The sequence below is a fragment of the Rhopalosiphum padi genome, chromosome 1, assembly GCF_020882245.1.
Source record: "Rhopalosiphum padi isolate XX-2018 chromosome 1, ASM2088224v1, whole genome shotgun sequence".
Lineage (NCBI taxonomy): Eukaryota > Metazoa > Arthropoda > Insecta > Hemiptera > Aphididae > Rhopalosiphum > Rhopalosiphum padi.
The window spans coordinates 86,502,346-86,520,848 of record NC_083597.1 but is presented as its reverse complement, the minus strand read 5'-3'; the positions used below and the strand labels follow the sequence as shown (position 1 = coordinate 86,520,848).

The 18,503-nt window shown below is 24.0% G+C and overlaps 1 protein-coding gene across 1 annotated transcript; it reads right to left on the bottom strand.

The window, feature by feature from the left end:
- Positions 1-2,267: 2,267 nt before the first annotated feature.
- Positions 2,268-9,403, bottom strand: LOC132918322 (uncharacterized). The gene is made up of 8 exons (XM_060979502.1): positions 9,266-9,403; positions 7,191-7,361; positions 5,606-5,808; positions 4,601-4,745; positions 3,688-3,821; positions 3,499-3,621; positions 2,585-2,650; positions 2,268-2,527 (listed from the first exon to the last, which is right to left on the bottom strand). Exons 1-8 carry the CDS (start codon positions 9,342-9,344, stop codon positions 2,360-2,362), a joined length of 1,089 nt encoding a protein of 362 aa, XP_060835485.1. The 5' UTR covers positions 9,345-9,403; the 3' UTR covers positions 2,268-2,359.
- Positions 9,404-18,503: the final 9,100 nt, after the last annotated feature.

Sequence of the window (18,503 nt, the reverse complement as noted above, 5' to 3'; positions counted from 1 at the left end):
TTCAAAACCCATTGAGTATAATGAAGTTATTATTTTTTTATTCAATTAGACCATAAAACACGTTTCTATAATAAATTAAATATTTATTATCTATTCTGACAATAATTTGCTTGTAATTAATTCATCTCAATTCTATTCATATAATGTTTGTATAAATAAAGCTATTTACCCAATGTTTACCTAATGTGTGTGTTACAACTTTTACGTAAATACATACTGCATGTACATTATTTTTTTTTAATTTAAAATAGACATTTAACGGTAATTAATAATTATAAATACGATATTTATCATCTATAAAACTGAAAAAGCAATTAACAAGTTTTTATTTTAGTAAAAAACAATTATATGTTTGGATTTACAAGAATAAAATAGGTGCCATAAAATGTCAGAATGACTTACTCTATAAATATTTCATGAAAATATAATTTCCAATTTATTGAGTTTATAATTCATGAAATTTGATGATGCTATTTTTTTAAATATTTATCTAATAAATTACAAGTTGTTGATGAAATACCATTTAAAACTGTCCAGAATAGCACAAAACAAAGGGTATGGCTTTTTACAATTACATAAATTATCAAGATTGTCGAATAAATATAACAATGCATAAATCCAGCTCCATTTGATTGCGAAATCGTACTCTAAATAAAATCAAATTATTAAAAAGACGACATTTTATTTACCATGAAATATTAATTTTTCATTACATGATAATTGAGTATCTGTACATTAATCACATATTTCTTTTGGGTGTATAATAAACATATTTAAATGTTTATGTTATAATTAAAGTTAAATAAAATATGATCACCTTTTTTAAAACTATTTATTAATAAATTGTTGTAATAATTTAAATAGAAATTCTATCAGCAGATTTGTTGGGTAATCGTGTGTCATATATTGTGCTAACTTTTACCCCAGAATTAAATATATATTTATATAAATTTATTTCTCACGGAGTTTCTGCTTATAAACAAAAAAAAATTAAAACGTGTATGATATATTCAAAATATATCAGAATTATACTTAAAAGAGTTTAACCATCTATCTGATTTATTCTAAAAAACAAATTTATTTATAAGTATTATACGTATAAAAAGAATGTATAGTTTCTTAATGTTTAGCAAAAAAGTATAAGGTTAGTATGATTTTTAAAATAAATAGTATTATGATCATATTAATAAATTAAGTAATTTTAACTAATAAAATGTATTTAATAATACATAATTAATTTTATTAATTTATGTTGAATTATTATACCATTTCATTATTAATATCAACTTAGTAATAATGAATCAGCATATAATAATAATACATACATTGTTTTTAAACATAGTATTATCCATTATTAACCATAAAATAGATATTATATATATTATCAACACAGATCAATCAAAATAATCGATTTACTTTTAAAATCTTAGCCAAACTAGATTCATTAGTTTATCACTATCATCATTCATCAATGGTTTAATAAATTCTGTAAACAATTAACATCAGTTCGGTCAATAATATAAGAGTTTGTAAAGATTAAATTTAGAAATTTACTATTTTAACTATTAAAACGGTTTACTCGGAAACTGACAAGTACATATCGATTGTACCTCGTTATTGGTCAAAATTCTGCAATAAATGTATTTAATTTTAATTTTATGATAAATTTATGAAACCTGAGCTATATGTTAGCAATAAGATCTTTAATTTTTTTACTACAAAATATTTGTAACTTATATTGTTTGTTATTTTGTTAAAATTTAAAATGTAATGCATACTTATAAAAAAAAGTTATAAACTTATGAATATTTATAATATTAACCGACTAGAATACATTTTTATGTCCACCGCCTAAAACTTAATACGAACTTATCAATAATTTATTTAGTTGCTGTTCAAAAAGTTCTTTATTTTCATACCTGTTTAAGAATTGTTTTTTCTCTTACACGAGTAGTTAAATATATATATAGTTCTTTTACCCTTTTATAATGATCATGTAATTTCTGAACGATATAACTGTTTTTATTAAATGTTTTATAAAAACATTCTTTATGACTTGATGAGTGTTTATAGCTTAATTTTTCAACCCCTATAGTCACTATAATATGGAATATTTCATACATAAATACATTTAGTTTTAACTAATACAAATTGAATATATTTTATTTATTTAAATGATTGCAATTAAAATATAGTTTCTTATCAATACATTGAAAGAAAAACAAGTTTTAAAACAAAATATTTAAAAAAAAAAAACAATGGCAATGGATACATTTATGGTTTGAAATTATAACTTGTTTTTTAACTACAAACATTTTAATGATTGCAGATATTTTCCAAAGTTTTATGTTGCTATTTTTTAATGTCTAATTAATGAATCACATGTTTTTGTTGAAACAAGATTAAAACCATCTAGAAGAGCATGAAACGCAGGGTATGGGTATTCACAATTACAGCAATTATCAGGATCATCAAAGTCAACATAATTAGCCATAAATCCTGCTCCATATTTTTCCGAATATCGACCCTAAAAATAATAAATTTATCAAAAACATCTAAACTTTTATTTAATAAAAGATATTACTTTTTCATTGAATGATAATTGAGTATCGGCACACCAATCAGTTGCTATTTTTGGGTCTTTACACATCTATAAACATATTTCATTAAAAATTACTGAGGTTCTATACATTCAATTATATATAAACGACTGTAATAATTTCAATAAAAGTTATATTAGTATAAGTTTGTTGGATAAACATAGTGTCATAAATATATATTTCATATTATAGGCTTATTTTAATCACGGAATTCGATCTAATTTAATAAATGGCTCATATAAGTTTTGATTTTAAAGGGAATGGGCAATGAGTCCAATCCCTTTTGGCTTGTGTACATGTGTAGATCGGTAGTACTTTTAAGTGATCTTGGACATCAAAACGGAAAACATTTATTATAAAAAATAATCATATCGTGCATGGGTATAAACTATAATGTGTATTGCATATACATTTACTTATCGTGCAGTTTTAAATAGAATAAAGTAAAATGTGTATGTATATGCAAAATATTTTTATACTTCAGAATTTTACCTACAAATTGTTAGTTTTATATAGTATGTAATTAAATTAATGTATATTTAAATAAACAGAAAAAAATGCATAGCTTCTCGGGGTTGAGCGAAATTATGAGAATAACGTAATTTCTTATACACATCTATTATCAGTATTATCTACAAATTATGAAACTACCTCTCTATTTTATAACACTTTTTTGTATTGATTTTAGTTCTTGATATAAGACAAGATAATGATTCTTCAATATAGATATATATTTTTTAGTGTACAATTAGTATAACATTCATTCTAATGTGCAATGATTATTCTCTTTCGGAATAGAGTATAATCATATTAATATAATAACTTAAGCGTAACTATAATAGATAATAAGTAAATATTGTTATACAGATTGTTAAATCTGTTGGTTAAATCTGTATACCAATTCAAAATTCGCAGTACAAAGATTATCTGATTCCTTCATTGTTGATGGGCCCGTAGAAAATTTAAAATATGTTTTTTCTTTTGGAAAAGATAACTTTGTTAAGACATCTCTCAATATTTCCTAAGAAAAATAAAAACAATTATAAAATGAAAAAAATAATCTTGATCGATTATAATTACTCAATACCAATGTATGACTTGTATTTGATCCATTCATTGGAGTGGTTCCGGTATTTCTAAAGTCAGGAGAGCAGTCATTAAAGTACTCTAGAGTAACAGCATAAAAATCTACTGCAGGATCTATTACTTTAATATCCAACCCTTTAAAAAATATTGAAAACAAAATTTTCTAAGCACACATAAAACTAATATTTTATTTTTATTTTTTATTAGTATTGTAACACAGTATAAGTTTTATGTTTATCATAAACTATTAAATGGATTTAAAAAAATCGATTTACAATTTACCATTCTTATCAATCGTACAAGAAATCGTATAATCAACGTTTACAATAATATACTTATAGTATGTACTTTAAATGTTTGCCTAAATATTTTTTCCACATTAAATAAAAAAAGAAGGAAATCCCTTTTATATTCTGTACAGTAGTTGTTGTCTGATCCTTAACCACTATTGAAGAGTAAGTAACTGTAATGTATGTGTTTAATTAATTTATATTCAATAATGATATACATTTTAACATACGACAAATTATTCTAAGCGAAGACTCAGTCTGTCAGCTTATATAAAAATCGTCTATAAAGTATATTGTATGATATGTTTCTTAAAATCTAACCTAACGTAACCTAAAATGTGATAATTTAAATTGATAATTAATTGCTCGAAATTATACTAAGCATTTTGAAAAATTCATTGAGTATATTTCATAAAAAAACTAAGTTAAAAATCAAATAATGTAGGTACTTATAAATCGGCTATAATGAAAAAAACATTTTTTTTTTTAAATATAATTTAATTTTGGAATCATAAAAATATTTCATACGAATAACAATAAATTGTACAACTTGTATATATATTCAAGTCGTTTCAAATATTACTCATATTATTATAAATTTATAAATCATATAAACATACTCACATTTAAACTTAGGATCGTTATACTGATCTATTAAAATTATTCCGAATATATCGATGCCAATTATCAGTTCTGGAAAAGTGCTTCTCATCACATCGAGATATACTTTAAAATTTTCAGAATATGTCGGGAATTCTGAGGAAGAAGTCTATAAAAAAATTGATTATAATAAACTTTTAATAAATATTTGTATATCATGTTAGATATAGTACATTATGTTAAATTGGAAAAATGGTTAAAAAAAATGTGTTAAGCATGTTAAACATTCGTAAAAAATTAATTTACCAAATATACGAGTATTTATTTATGTATATTACAATTTTTATTGTATAATAAAAAAATGTATCGTTTTATTGGTTTTAGTTATATAATGTATGCATATTATATATAATATATGTTACTGTGATTGTCCGCGATTGATGAATGCAGACAGTCACCAGTTAATATCGTCGTAATTATTTTACATTATATTAATATATTTTTTTAAATTATATTTTTCTGATGAAAATGTGATATTAATAAAACATTATCATTGCGAAAATGCTATCTGGGTAAGTGGCAAAGTCATTGGTGAATGCTGACATACTGATCAAATTTGTACTGTTTGTAATTCAATAGTGTTTGTAGACATTTGCGTATCGATATTGGTGAATGTTAGTATTGCCGTTAATATTGTATTAATTTTAGGGATAACGGAAAAATATTAAACATGTTAAACATTCTACCTAGTGCCTATACAGTATAAAGTATTGTATAATTTGACAATTTCAATAAAATATGAATATATAGTTTGATTTATAGATTTATTATAATATTATACAATTAATTTTATTCATTATGTGTTTGTTCTGCAATAAGTGTAATTTTAACTTTAATTTTGTAACTAAAAATTATTCAAATTTCAAAATTAATTAATCATACAATTAGATATATTTATCGGCTTTAAATATCTACTAGACAATTTTAAGCTTTTATTAATTAAACAGTTAAAAGTAATCAGGTACTTACATCATATTGTAAGCCGTAGATTATAATACCAGCAATCTTTGGATGTTCATCCAAAAATTCCTTTAATCCTTTCATTTCATCTTTCGAGTTTGCTCCTCCGTTAGATGATTCACAAGCAAGCATTGAAGACCATTCTGCTTGATTATTGCGGCCATAATACACAATCATACGCTTACCACTTTTCAACATTTTATCTAAAGTTTCTATAAAATTGAAAAAAACATTTAAATTCCTACATAATTTATTAATGTCTTTTAATTATTACTAGTTTTATTTTTATATAAGTCATGATTAACCTATCAGGTATGATGGCATTTATGCGATATTCGACCATGAAGTAAATATCGTATAATTCTGTGGAATATCATACCTAACTATATTTATATTGTATTATTACTGATAAATCAGACATGGCGTTATTCATGTATGCAGTTCCATCAAATAATGTCATCATACTATGGAATATTATCCGTGACACAAATATTACTATATTCGCAGTCGACCGACTTAAGTTATAAATGTAATCCACAGGTCCTCTACTTGCGTTGTTACATAGGATACGTGAATTATATAATGTAAAAATAATTACATTTGAATTAAACCCAATTTTTCAATGTCAAAATTTGCACCGAAATCGTTTTAATTTAAAAATAAAGTATTTGACTCAATAGAGTTGTTCTCAAAACACATTTTTGCAATGGGAGTATTATGAAGTTAAATTTCCATAATTAGATATTTCAAGAAAATGTTGGGATGGGTAGGAGAAAAGTGTTTAATTTTCAACTACAAAAGGAGTAATACATTTTATATTTAAATTAAAAATAAAAAACAAACAGTTAAATCGCCATTAATTTATTTTGCTGTTTGAATGTAGTTTAATTTTCGGAACAAATTATTTTTGATTTTTGAATCGATGTTAACTATAAACTTATAACTTATTTTACTATATTATTTTATTTCATGGTATTTTAATGCTCCTGAAAGTTTATATTCATTATTAAATCATATGATTTATTTTTTATCTTGAATTCTTATATTATTGAGTTTCATTCTAGACTACTTAAACAAATTATTATAGTGTCGCATTTGTTGTCTATACCAGGGATGGCCAACCGGTCGATCGCGACACACTTTTGAATTTTCTTGAATTTTTAATTTTTTCAGAAAACAAATACATTTTATTTTTTTGTAAATTTGTGAATCTTTGTATATCCTACTACGAATATAAAAATGATATTTAGAAAAGGCAATAAAATACTATGAATAACGAGATTAGACACTGATAATATCGAATAAAAGAAGTGTAACACGCATATATATAAAATATATTTTTAGTTTATTGACAACCTTTTTTTTTTTTGGTCTATCGCGAAAACCTAGAAAAACTAGAAAGGTCGATCGCAAGTCTATTAAAGTTGACCACTCCTGGTCTATACTATAATATATAATATACATTTTTCTTATGATAAATTCTGAAAGTAAAGTTTATTAATTGTTTATATATTTTACACATGGAAATATTTGTATTTTCGTAATAATACCATATTATGTTTATATATTAATTTTAATAACAGTGTAATATTACTGAAATTGTCGGCCGATACGTGGTCAGAAACCTTGTGATTTAAATCTATATTAACTGCACTGTAAATCATAGACGTACACTCCTTTGGAGTGTCTGTTATCAAGACTTCCGAAAGACCACAATCAGCTTTATTGCGAAAACCATAAAAACAACACGACGATACTCCAGGGCCTGAAAAACAAACAAAAACTCATAGTAATATAATTTTACAATTTTTTCGTATACAACAAGTTCAACTTATAATCAATAAATTTTTGTATTTTGAATTAAAAGCAAATGTCAATATGATGTACATATTTTTAATTAAATTAAGTAAGTAAATTAATTCTTATTAAAATTATTTATAAAAGTCACTATACAAAATATAATGCAGATGTATCTATATAGTTTTAATAGGGATTTTTTTAGGATTATTATTTTGTAATTTTATTAAATATATACAAAAATGATTTCGTTTGTTAGTTCTTGATCCTTGCGTAAGATTCTTAGTGCTGTGACATTGACTGAGGCGACGAAAATTATTTTAATTGATTTGGGTGACTGTCTATATAGGGCGCCAACACAGAAGATGTTCCAAGATGAACATTGTTTTAATTTAATTTTTTTTTTTAATGCTTTATCAATCTACAAAATTTAAAATATTTATTATCCAACGTGGTTTTAATTGAAGAAATTTCTGCAACTGTCATATATTTGTACTGTACAACTGTTATGGAAATATCCGAGAGTCTGTGACCGCTAAATCTAACCACCGGGTGCATCTACTGATTTAAATACCAAGTTGGCTTAGAAGTCTGTGTAATTACTGCATATGCTATTCACAGTCCATAGCCTCTATAATATAGATATACTATACGTGGTTAAAATGTAAAAATATGATTAAGGAAGATCTCAAGGCAGGGGGCGATCCCCTATCACCTATATGTCAAATTACTCCTCGACTTTTGTTTTAGGTAGTTTTAACGTATTTCTACTTCCACTACAACGAGCTGTTTAGTTTTAAGATTGATAAAAATTTGCTTGTTTTAAACCTCATTGGTAAATTTTTCAGAATAAATTACCAACAGTCAACTTAAAATTGTTCACTACAAAAACTCGTATACACCAAGGAAATAAAAAAAACCTACCTTAAGTTATAGGCCTTACTCGTGACCGGAAAACCGGTATGTGTTATTCAATAATTCGTGTTATCGAGGGAGTACTGGAAAAAATATACCTATACATTTTTTAGTATAAATAATGGATAAAAATATCAAATTTAAAGTTACATTATTGGTTACACATTAAATAGTAATAATACAAAATACATATTGTTATTATTTGATCTTAAAACAAAAATATTAAATTTAGATAGCTTTGTCTCATAATATGTACATAAAGTCCCTCATATGAATATTATACACTGAAAAAAAATAAACAACATTTTAAGTTTAAATTTAGAAAAAGTTAGATATTTTAATAAAAAATAACGATTAAAGTTATTATGTGGTTAATCAATAACATTCTGTATAAAGATTTAAAATTTTTACTTATATTATTATAACTATGCGTATAGTAAGATTTTCTAAGAATCTTAATTAATCGTAAGTTATTATCTATTTATTTTATACAACGAATATATCAAAGTCGATTTACGGTAAATCGATCAATTCTATTATGATAACTAATATTCATGTAGGTTATAATGTTTCCGAAAAAAAATTGAATACAATTGTAAGATAAATCACTTATGAACATAATTTTAATATAATATAAAATATCCAAATCATCATTTATTCTCAGTAACGCTTTTCTTATACTATGACATTCTTTAATTGAATTTAATTTTTTACACATCAATTACAGTGATCCACTCGTAATCTACTGTGCAGTAAAATTCCATCTTTTCTTAAAGTCGATATCTAAACTGAGGCAATTTATTTGATATACATAATATATATATAGGTACTGTGTGCATATTATCTTAACGATATACCTTAAAAAGGTGTAATTTTTCTGTAGTTTACCATCTTCCTTTAGTACCTAATTTTAATTTTCTTTAAAAAATAAAAATATCTATTTAAAAAAAAGCTCACCTCTTGAATCTTGAGATTGTGTACGTTCTGATAAGATAAAAATACTACTAATCAAATAGAATAAATGATTATAGCACATTATTATTAATTTTGTGTAATATGTTGATTTAAAGTATTATTCACACATAGAGTGTTACAAGATTTTCATTTTTTTTTTTACATTAAAATTAACCTTTTAACTCATTTATATAGTAAGTTATTTATTTTATTTATTTTGACTATAATATGTTTTTAATTAATTATTTCTAAATTGTACTTATATAATGATTTATTAATTTAAACTGTTTGCTAAACACTTGTTTTATCAAGTGAATGTGCTACAATTGTACACGCAAATAAATAATGTATAACATAAATTTAAAATAGATATTAATGAACAGTTTTAAAAATGTGTAACTAGTAATAAATAAAAAATTGACTTAAAATCTGTAAATAATGTCCAAATAATAATACTTAATTTTAGAAAAATTCAAGTCAACGTTATGTTATTACGAGCAGATAAATTACTATTGCAAAATATTATAATTATATAAACATAGATGATTAAATAATTTGATTCTACGTTGTATTGTTTTTGTTTAAGACATTGAAACCATATAATAGTAATATACTAAATATTTTAATCATCATCGTATCTTATTTAGTTATTTTGTTCATTAATTGTCTACCTCTACAGCGAATCTGGCCATACAGTTGGTCGTTAATAAAATCTATATTGAATTGATCAACAAAATAAATAAATATTATTTACTAAGATTGAAGACATGCCAAGCCAGACACACATTATTTATTCTATGAATGATATATTTTCTACAAAAATATTAAAGTAATCTTGATAACGTAGTCAATATTCATTGCTATGAATGTTATTATTAATAATGTTTTAAAAACTTTAATAAATAATAAATAAAAGGTTGCAACACGAAATTGCAAGTGATATAAAACTGTATATGCATTATAATTATTTGACTTCTTACTTTTAATAGTACTACTGTCTACTACTACCAATACTATTACTAATACTTTTTAATCTCTATTTAATAAATTACACATTTTCGTTTGACAATCATTATTCATAATTTACGGTCATAAAATATATTTGTATTATACATAAAAATGATATGCAACATAAAATTCATTTTGATAGTGTTAAAACAAATTTTGTTTTTAAAAAGTCAACCATAAAAAAAAACAAATATTCATATTAAATGAACAAATCTTGCATTAAATGAATTCCAACAAACAAACACTGATATTGACTATATTCTTTTTTTACTTACTTTACTTTTTACTGTTTTTTATAAGGTATGAGATATTATAGTTTAGTAATAAAAACTATAGTAATAAATAAAATGTTAGGTGGTTTTATAAAATATTTATTAAAAACAGTTGTAGGTATATTTAAAACTACAATACTACGTTTCAAACAATTGCACATTACGTACTACTAAAAATAATAAAATAAAATAAAATCAACAACATTTTCTTTTAACAGGTAACTTGCCTATTTATTTAAATGATTGCAATTAGTTTTTAGTTTCTTATCAATACATTGAAAGAAAAACAAGTTTTAAAACAAAATATGGTTTGAAATTATAACTTGTTTTTTAACTACAAACATTTTAATGATTGCAGATATTTTCCAAAGTTTTATGTTGCTATTTTTTAATGTCTAATTAATGAATCACATGTTTTTGTTGAAACAAGATTAAAACCATCTAGAAGAGCATGAAACGCAGGGTATGGGTATTCACAATTACAGCAATTATCAGGATCATCAAAGTCAACATAATTAGCCATAAATCCTGCTCCATATTTTTCCGAATATCGACCCTAAAAATAATAAATTTATCAAAAACATCTAAACTTTTATTTAATAAAAGATATTACTTTTTCATTGAATGATAATTGAGTATCGGCACACCAATCAGTTGCTACTTTTGGGTCTTTACACATCTATAAACATATTTCATTAAAAATTACTGAGGTTCTATACATTCAATTATATATAAACGACTGTAATAATTTCAATAAAAGTTATATTAGTATAAGTTTGTTGGATAAACATAGTGTCATAAATATATATTTCATATTATAGGCTTATTTTAATCACGGAATTCGATCTAATTTAATAAATGGCTCATATAAGTTTTGATTTTAAAGGGAATGGGCAATGAGTCCAATCCCTTTTGGCTTGTGTACATGTGTAGATCGGTAGTACTTTTAAGTGATCTTGGACATCAAAACGGAAAACATTTATTATAAAAAAGAATCATATCGTGCATGGGTATAAACTATAATGTGTATTGCATATACATTTACTTATCGTGCAGTTTTAAATAGAATAAAGTAAAATGTGTATGTTTATGCAAAATATTTTTATACTTCAGAATTTTACTTAAAGATTGTTAGTTTTATTAAGTGTGTAATTAAATTAATTTATATTTATATTTACAGAAAAAAATGCATAGCTTCTCTAGGTTGAGCAAAATTATGAGAATAACGTAATTTCTTATACACATCTATTATAAGTATTATCTACAAATTATGCAGCTAGCTCTCTATTTTATAACATTTTTGTATACTAATATGGCCCATGTTATAAGACTCTTCAATATAGATATTAGATATATATTATTTAGTGTACTACTAGTATAACATTCATTGTAATGTGTAATGATTATTCTCTTTCGGAATAGTGTATAATCATATTAACATAGGCGTATGCACGGGGCAAGCCGGACAAGCCCCAGTTAGACGGGAATCTTTTTAAGGGCATAGTAAAATTTCAAATTTGTGTATATTTTATTAACTCTATCATTATATTCGTGAAGATCAGGAACATTGTATTTGTCGTAATATTGAAAAAAAATTAAAAATATATGTGTACCACTTCATAATTTTTATTGATTTATTTATATTTATTTATCTAAAACATTGTGCACAAAATATCAAAATACGTACCTAGTATGACTATAGAAGTACTAATATGAGTCTAAACTCTATACCTAGTATAGACAATGGCCTATCGCCTATATGGAATAGGAAAATTGGTTTATCAATTATTACATAATTACACATTAATATATTACTTATTAAGTTTATATGTAAAGTTACATATATAAATATGCATTTGGTAGGTATGTATTAATTAATATGTATTTTAATTTTACTTAGAAAATATACAAGTACCTCCTATAAGTTTTTACCTACGCATTAATGTGTGTGCAGTGTGTACATACAACTTGATTCTATTTGTATAGGTATATAAATGTTATATATAGTGTTAAATTTACGATTATAATTTTATGTAGTATGTTAATGTGTAAAAAAAATTAGCGGCACTGTCCAAGTACTGAGGCACTAATTTTTGCAGACTCGACCTGAAATTAAAGTCTGTGTACGCCTATGTATATTAATATAATACTTAAGCGTAACTATAATAGATAATAAGTAAATTATTAATTTATGTTAAATATGTATACCGCTCCAAAATTCACAGTACAAAGATTATCTGATTCCTTCATTGTTGATGGGCTTGTAGAAAATTTAAAATATGTTTTTTCTTTTGGAAAAGATAACTTTGTTAAGACATCTTTCAATATTTCCTAGAAAAAAAGAAAAATTATAAAATTATAAAAATAATCTTGATCGATAATAATTTCTCAATACCAATGTATGATTTGTATTTGATCCATTCATTGGAGTGGTTCCGGTATTTCTAAAGTCAGGAGAGCATTTATTAAAGTACTCTAGAGTAACAGCATAAAAATCTACTGCAGGATCTATTACTTTAATATCCAACCCTTTAAAAAATATTGAAAACAAAATTTTCTAAGCACACATAAAACTAATATTTTATTTTTATTTTTTATTAGTATTGTAACACAGTATAAGTTTTATGTTTATCATAAACTATTAAATGGATTTAAAAAAATCGATTTACAATTTACCATTCTTATCAATCGTACAAGAAATCGTATAATCAACGTTTACAATAATATACTTATAGTATGTACTTTAAATGTTTGCCTAAATATTTTTTCCACATTAAATAAAAAAAGAAGGAAATCCCTTTTATATTCTGTACAGTAGTTGTTGTCTGATCCTTAACCACTATTGAAGAGTAAGTAACTGTAATGTATGTGTTTAATTTAGATTCAATAATGATATACATTTTAACATACGACAAATTATTCTAAGCGAAGACTCAGTCTGTCAGCTTATATAAAAATCGTCTATAAAGTATATTGTATGATATGTTTCTTAAAATCTAACCTAACGTAACCTAAAATGTGATAATTTAAATTGATAATTAATTGCTCGAAATTATACTAAGCATTTTGAAAAATTCATTGAGTATATTTCATAAAAAAACTAAGTTAAAAATCAAATAATGTAGGTACTTATAAATCGGCTATAATGAAAAAAACATTTTTTTTTTAAATATAATTTAATTTTGGAATCATAAAAATATTTCATACGAATAACAATAAATTGTACAACTTGTATATATATTCAAGTCGTTTCAAATATTACTCATATTATTATAAATTTATAAATCATATAAACATACTCACATTTAAACTTAGGATCGTTATACTGATCTATTAAAATAAATCCGAATATATCGAGGCCAATTATCAGTTCTGGAAAAGTGTTTCTCATCACATCGAGATATGCTTTAAGATTTTCAGAATATGCCGGAAATTCTGAGGAAGAAGTCTATCAAAAAATTGATTATAATACACTTTTAATAAATATTTGTATACCATGTTATTTATTGTACATTATGTTAAATTGGAAAAGTGGTTTACATTTGATCATGAAACTATACATTTCATATTTAGAATATAAAAAAAAATTAATCATGTAAAACATTCGTGAAAAGTTAATTTACTAAATAGATGGATATTTATTTATGTATATATTATGTTATAATGTATGTATATATATTATTTATGTTACTGTGAATGTCCACGATTGGTGAATGCTGACAGTCACCAGTTTATGTATGTCGTACACCAAAGTGACAGTCATTGGTGAATACTGGCATACTGTTTGTAAGCATTCAATAATGAATATAGACATTTGCATAACGATATTGGTGAATGTTAGAATGTTAGTATTGCCGATAATATTTAATCAAATTTAGGAATAACGAAATAGTATTAAACATGTTTAAAATTCTACCTAGTACCTATACAGTATACAGTATAAACTATAAAGTATTGTATAATTTGATAATTTCAATAAAATGTTTTATTATTAAAACAACAATACTCTTTATAATATCTAGACACTCACCGTGCTATGTTGCCTCGTTAACATTTAGTATGATACATATATTATTGTTATTAAACGTTAAACATTCAATTTTTCTATAGTTAAATAATCATAATTTAAATAAATTACAAATATAGTATTGTTTCATAACAGTAATTAAACATGTTGATTGTATTTTATACTATTGTCTAGATTATGCCATACTATGTGCTATTCGTACCTATGTCAACATTAATCAATGTATGTGGTATATTATGTTAACATCCTCTAATAAAAGTCTAAAATTTAATTTTTTAACATTTATCCAATTTATTAGTCAGTTGGTATACTTGTTTATAGTATGATGTATTTTTATTCAGCGTAAATATATTTTATTGAAAACAATTGATTTGCGCAATAACCAACATTTTTTTTTAATTACAGAATATAATATGTGAAATATTTTAAAATATATTAAATAATTTATTAATTTAGTATCTGAAATAAGATTTATTTTTCTACCGAATTGAAAAATATAAACTTGGTAGGCAAAGGTATACGATATGTAACAGTAAAACAAAGTGTAGCACAAAAAAGTGTGGCTGTAGGCATGTTAGAATTTTACGTATAACAAAATGTCATGACAGTTTGTTTCGTTGCAATAAGTAGATTAATTTCCCCCATTTTTAAAATACTAATATAATTAATAATTCAATTTAATTAATTATGTAATATACTCGTAATTTAAAATGATCTTTTAATAATAAGTGAAATATTTAATAGATTTCAATAGTTTGATTTATACATTAATTATACAATTAATTTTATTCTTTATGTCAGTGTTCTGCAATATTTGTAATTTTAACCTTGATTATGTAACTAAAAATTATTCAAATTTCAAAATTAATTAATAATACAATTAGATATATTTATCGGCTTTAATAATCTACTATACAATTTTAAGCTTTCATTAATTTAACAGTTAAAAGTAATCAGGTACTTACATCAAACTGTAAAGAGTAGAGTATAACACCAGCAATCTTTGGATGTTTATTCAAAAAAGCCTGTAATCCTTTCATTTCATTTTTCGAGTTTGCTCCTCCGTTAGATGATTCACAAGCAAGCACTGTAGACCATTCTGCTTGAGAAATGTGACCGTAATACACAATTACACGCTTACCACTTTTCAACAATTTATCTAAAATTTCTATAAAAATTAAAAAAAACATTTAAATTCATAAATAATTTATTAAAATCTTTTAATTATAACTAGTTTTATTTTTATATGAGTCATGATTAACTTAACAGATATGATGACATTTATGCGATATTCGATAATGTAGTAAATTAAACCTAATTTTCTCAATGTCAAAATTTGCTCCGAATCGTTTAAATTTAAATATAAAATATTTGACTGTTCTTAAAACACATTTTTGAAATGGGCGTTAAGAAATATTATGAAGTTAAATTTCCATATTTAGATATTCCAAAAAAATGTTGGGATGGGTGGAAGGTAGGAGAAGAGTATTTAATCTATAACTACAAAAGGAATAATAAATTTTATATCTAAATTTAAAAAAGAACGGTTAAATCGACATTCATTTATTTTACCGTGTTAAGTGTAGTTTAATTTAAAAAAAAAATTATCTTCGAACGATTTTAACTATAAACTTGTAACTTATTTTACTATATTATTTTATTACAAAGTATTTTTAAAAGATGAAAATTTTTTTAGTGTTTTTGAAAGTTTATATTCATCAATATTAAGTCCTATGATTTTTTTTGTTATTATCATGAATTCTTATATTATTGAGTTTCATTCTAGACTACACAAACAGATTAATTATAGTGTCGTATTTGTTGTCTATCCCATGAATATTTAGAAAAAGGCAATAAATAACTATATGAAAAGCGAGATTATACAATGATAACGAATAAATGAAGTGTAACACGCATATACCCCTGGTCTATAATTCCGAAAGTAAACTTTAATAATTGCTTATATATTTTACACGTAGAAATATTTGTATTTTCGTAATAATATCATATTATGTTTATATTAATTTTAATAATAGTGTAATATTACTAAAATTGTTTTCCGCTGTGAGGTCAGAAATATGGTATTTTAAATCTACAATAACCGCATTGTAAATAATAGACGTACACTCCTCTGGAGTGTCTGTTACCAAGACTTCCGAAAGACCACAATCAGATTCACTGCGTAAACCATAAAAACAACACGACGATACTCCAGGGCCTGAAAACCAAACAAAAACTCATAGCAATATAATTTTACAATTTTTTCGTATACAACAAGTTCAACTTATAATCAATAAATAAAATATGATCAAGGAAGATCCCAAGACGGGGGGCGACCCCCCTATCGCCTATATGTAAAATTTCCCAGCGACTTTTGTTTTAGGTAGTTTTAACGTATTTCTACTTCCACTAAAACGAGTTGTTTAGGTTTTAGATTGATAGAAATTTGCTTCGTGTTAAATCTCATTGGTAAATTCTTCAGATTTACACAACAAATTACCAACAAAGTCAACTTAAAACTGTTCAATAGAGCATTTAATTTTATAATACATATTATAAACTTACATATATAATTAGAAGGATAAGGATAAGATAAGGCTACAATAATACACCTTAGCCGTAATAAAGATTAGATGATTACATATGTGTAATAAAATTCAAATACAAAATGATACTTTTCATGTAAATCAACAAAACTACAATGTAGTTCTTAAAATTTGTTCGAGTTTCGTATTAAGAGGGCGCCAAACCCACATGTATTGTCTCTGTCTTACTAACGTACATCATAACAAGTTTTCGTTCAGCAGAATACATTTTGTGTTTTTAGCTTATTAGAGTAAATTTACCTATAATAAAATTTAAAAGTAAGAATATTCTATAGACAATGACATATGATTTTACTGATATTATTATTTCAAAGTGAGTTATGAACATTTTAAAGTTGTAATATTTTACAAAGCTGTATCTCACTTTAAAATAATAATAATTAAAAAAATATGTCATTTTATTCATTTATTCTTACCTTTAAATTTGATAATAGGAAAATTTCCTTTAATATTAAAGCTAACATCACAAAATGTATTCTGCTGAACGAAAATTTGTTATGATGTACGTTAGTAAGACAAAGACAACACATGCGGGTATGGCGTCCTCTTAACCAAAAAACTGGTATACACCAAGGAAATAAAAAAACCTACCTTAAGTTATAGCCTTTTGGCCTTTCTCGTGACCGGAAAACCGGTATGTGTTACTCAATAATTCGTGTTATCGAGGGAGTACTGGAAAAAATATACCTATACATTTTTTAGTATAAATAATAGATAAAAATATCAAATTTAAAGTTACATTATTGGTTACACATTAAATAGTAATAATACAAAATACATATTGTTATTATTTGATCTTAAAACAAAAATATTAAATTTAGATAGCTTTGTCTCATAATATGTACATAAAGTCCCTCATATGAATATTATACACTGAAAAAAAATAAACAACATTTTAAGTTTAAATTTAGAAAAAGTTAGATATTTTAATAAAAAATAACGATTAAAGTTATTATGTGGTTAATCAATAACATTCTGTATAAAGATTTAAAATTTTTACTTATATTATTATAACTATGCGTATAGTAAGATTTTCTAAGAATCTTAATTAATCGTAAGTTATTGTCTATTTATTTTATACAACGAATATATCAAAGTCGATTTACGGTAAATCGATCAATTCTATTATGATAACTAATATTCATGTAGGTTATAATGTTTCCGAAAAAAAATTGAATACAATTGTAAGATAAATCACTTATGAACATAATTTTAATATAATATAAAATATCCAAATCATCATTTATTCTCAGTAACGCTTTTCTTATACTATGACATTCTTTAATTGAATTTAATTTTTTACACATCAATTACAGTGATCCACTCGT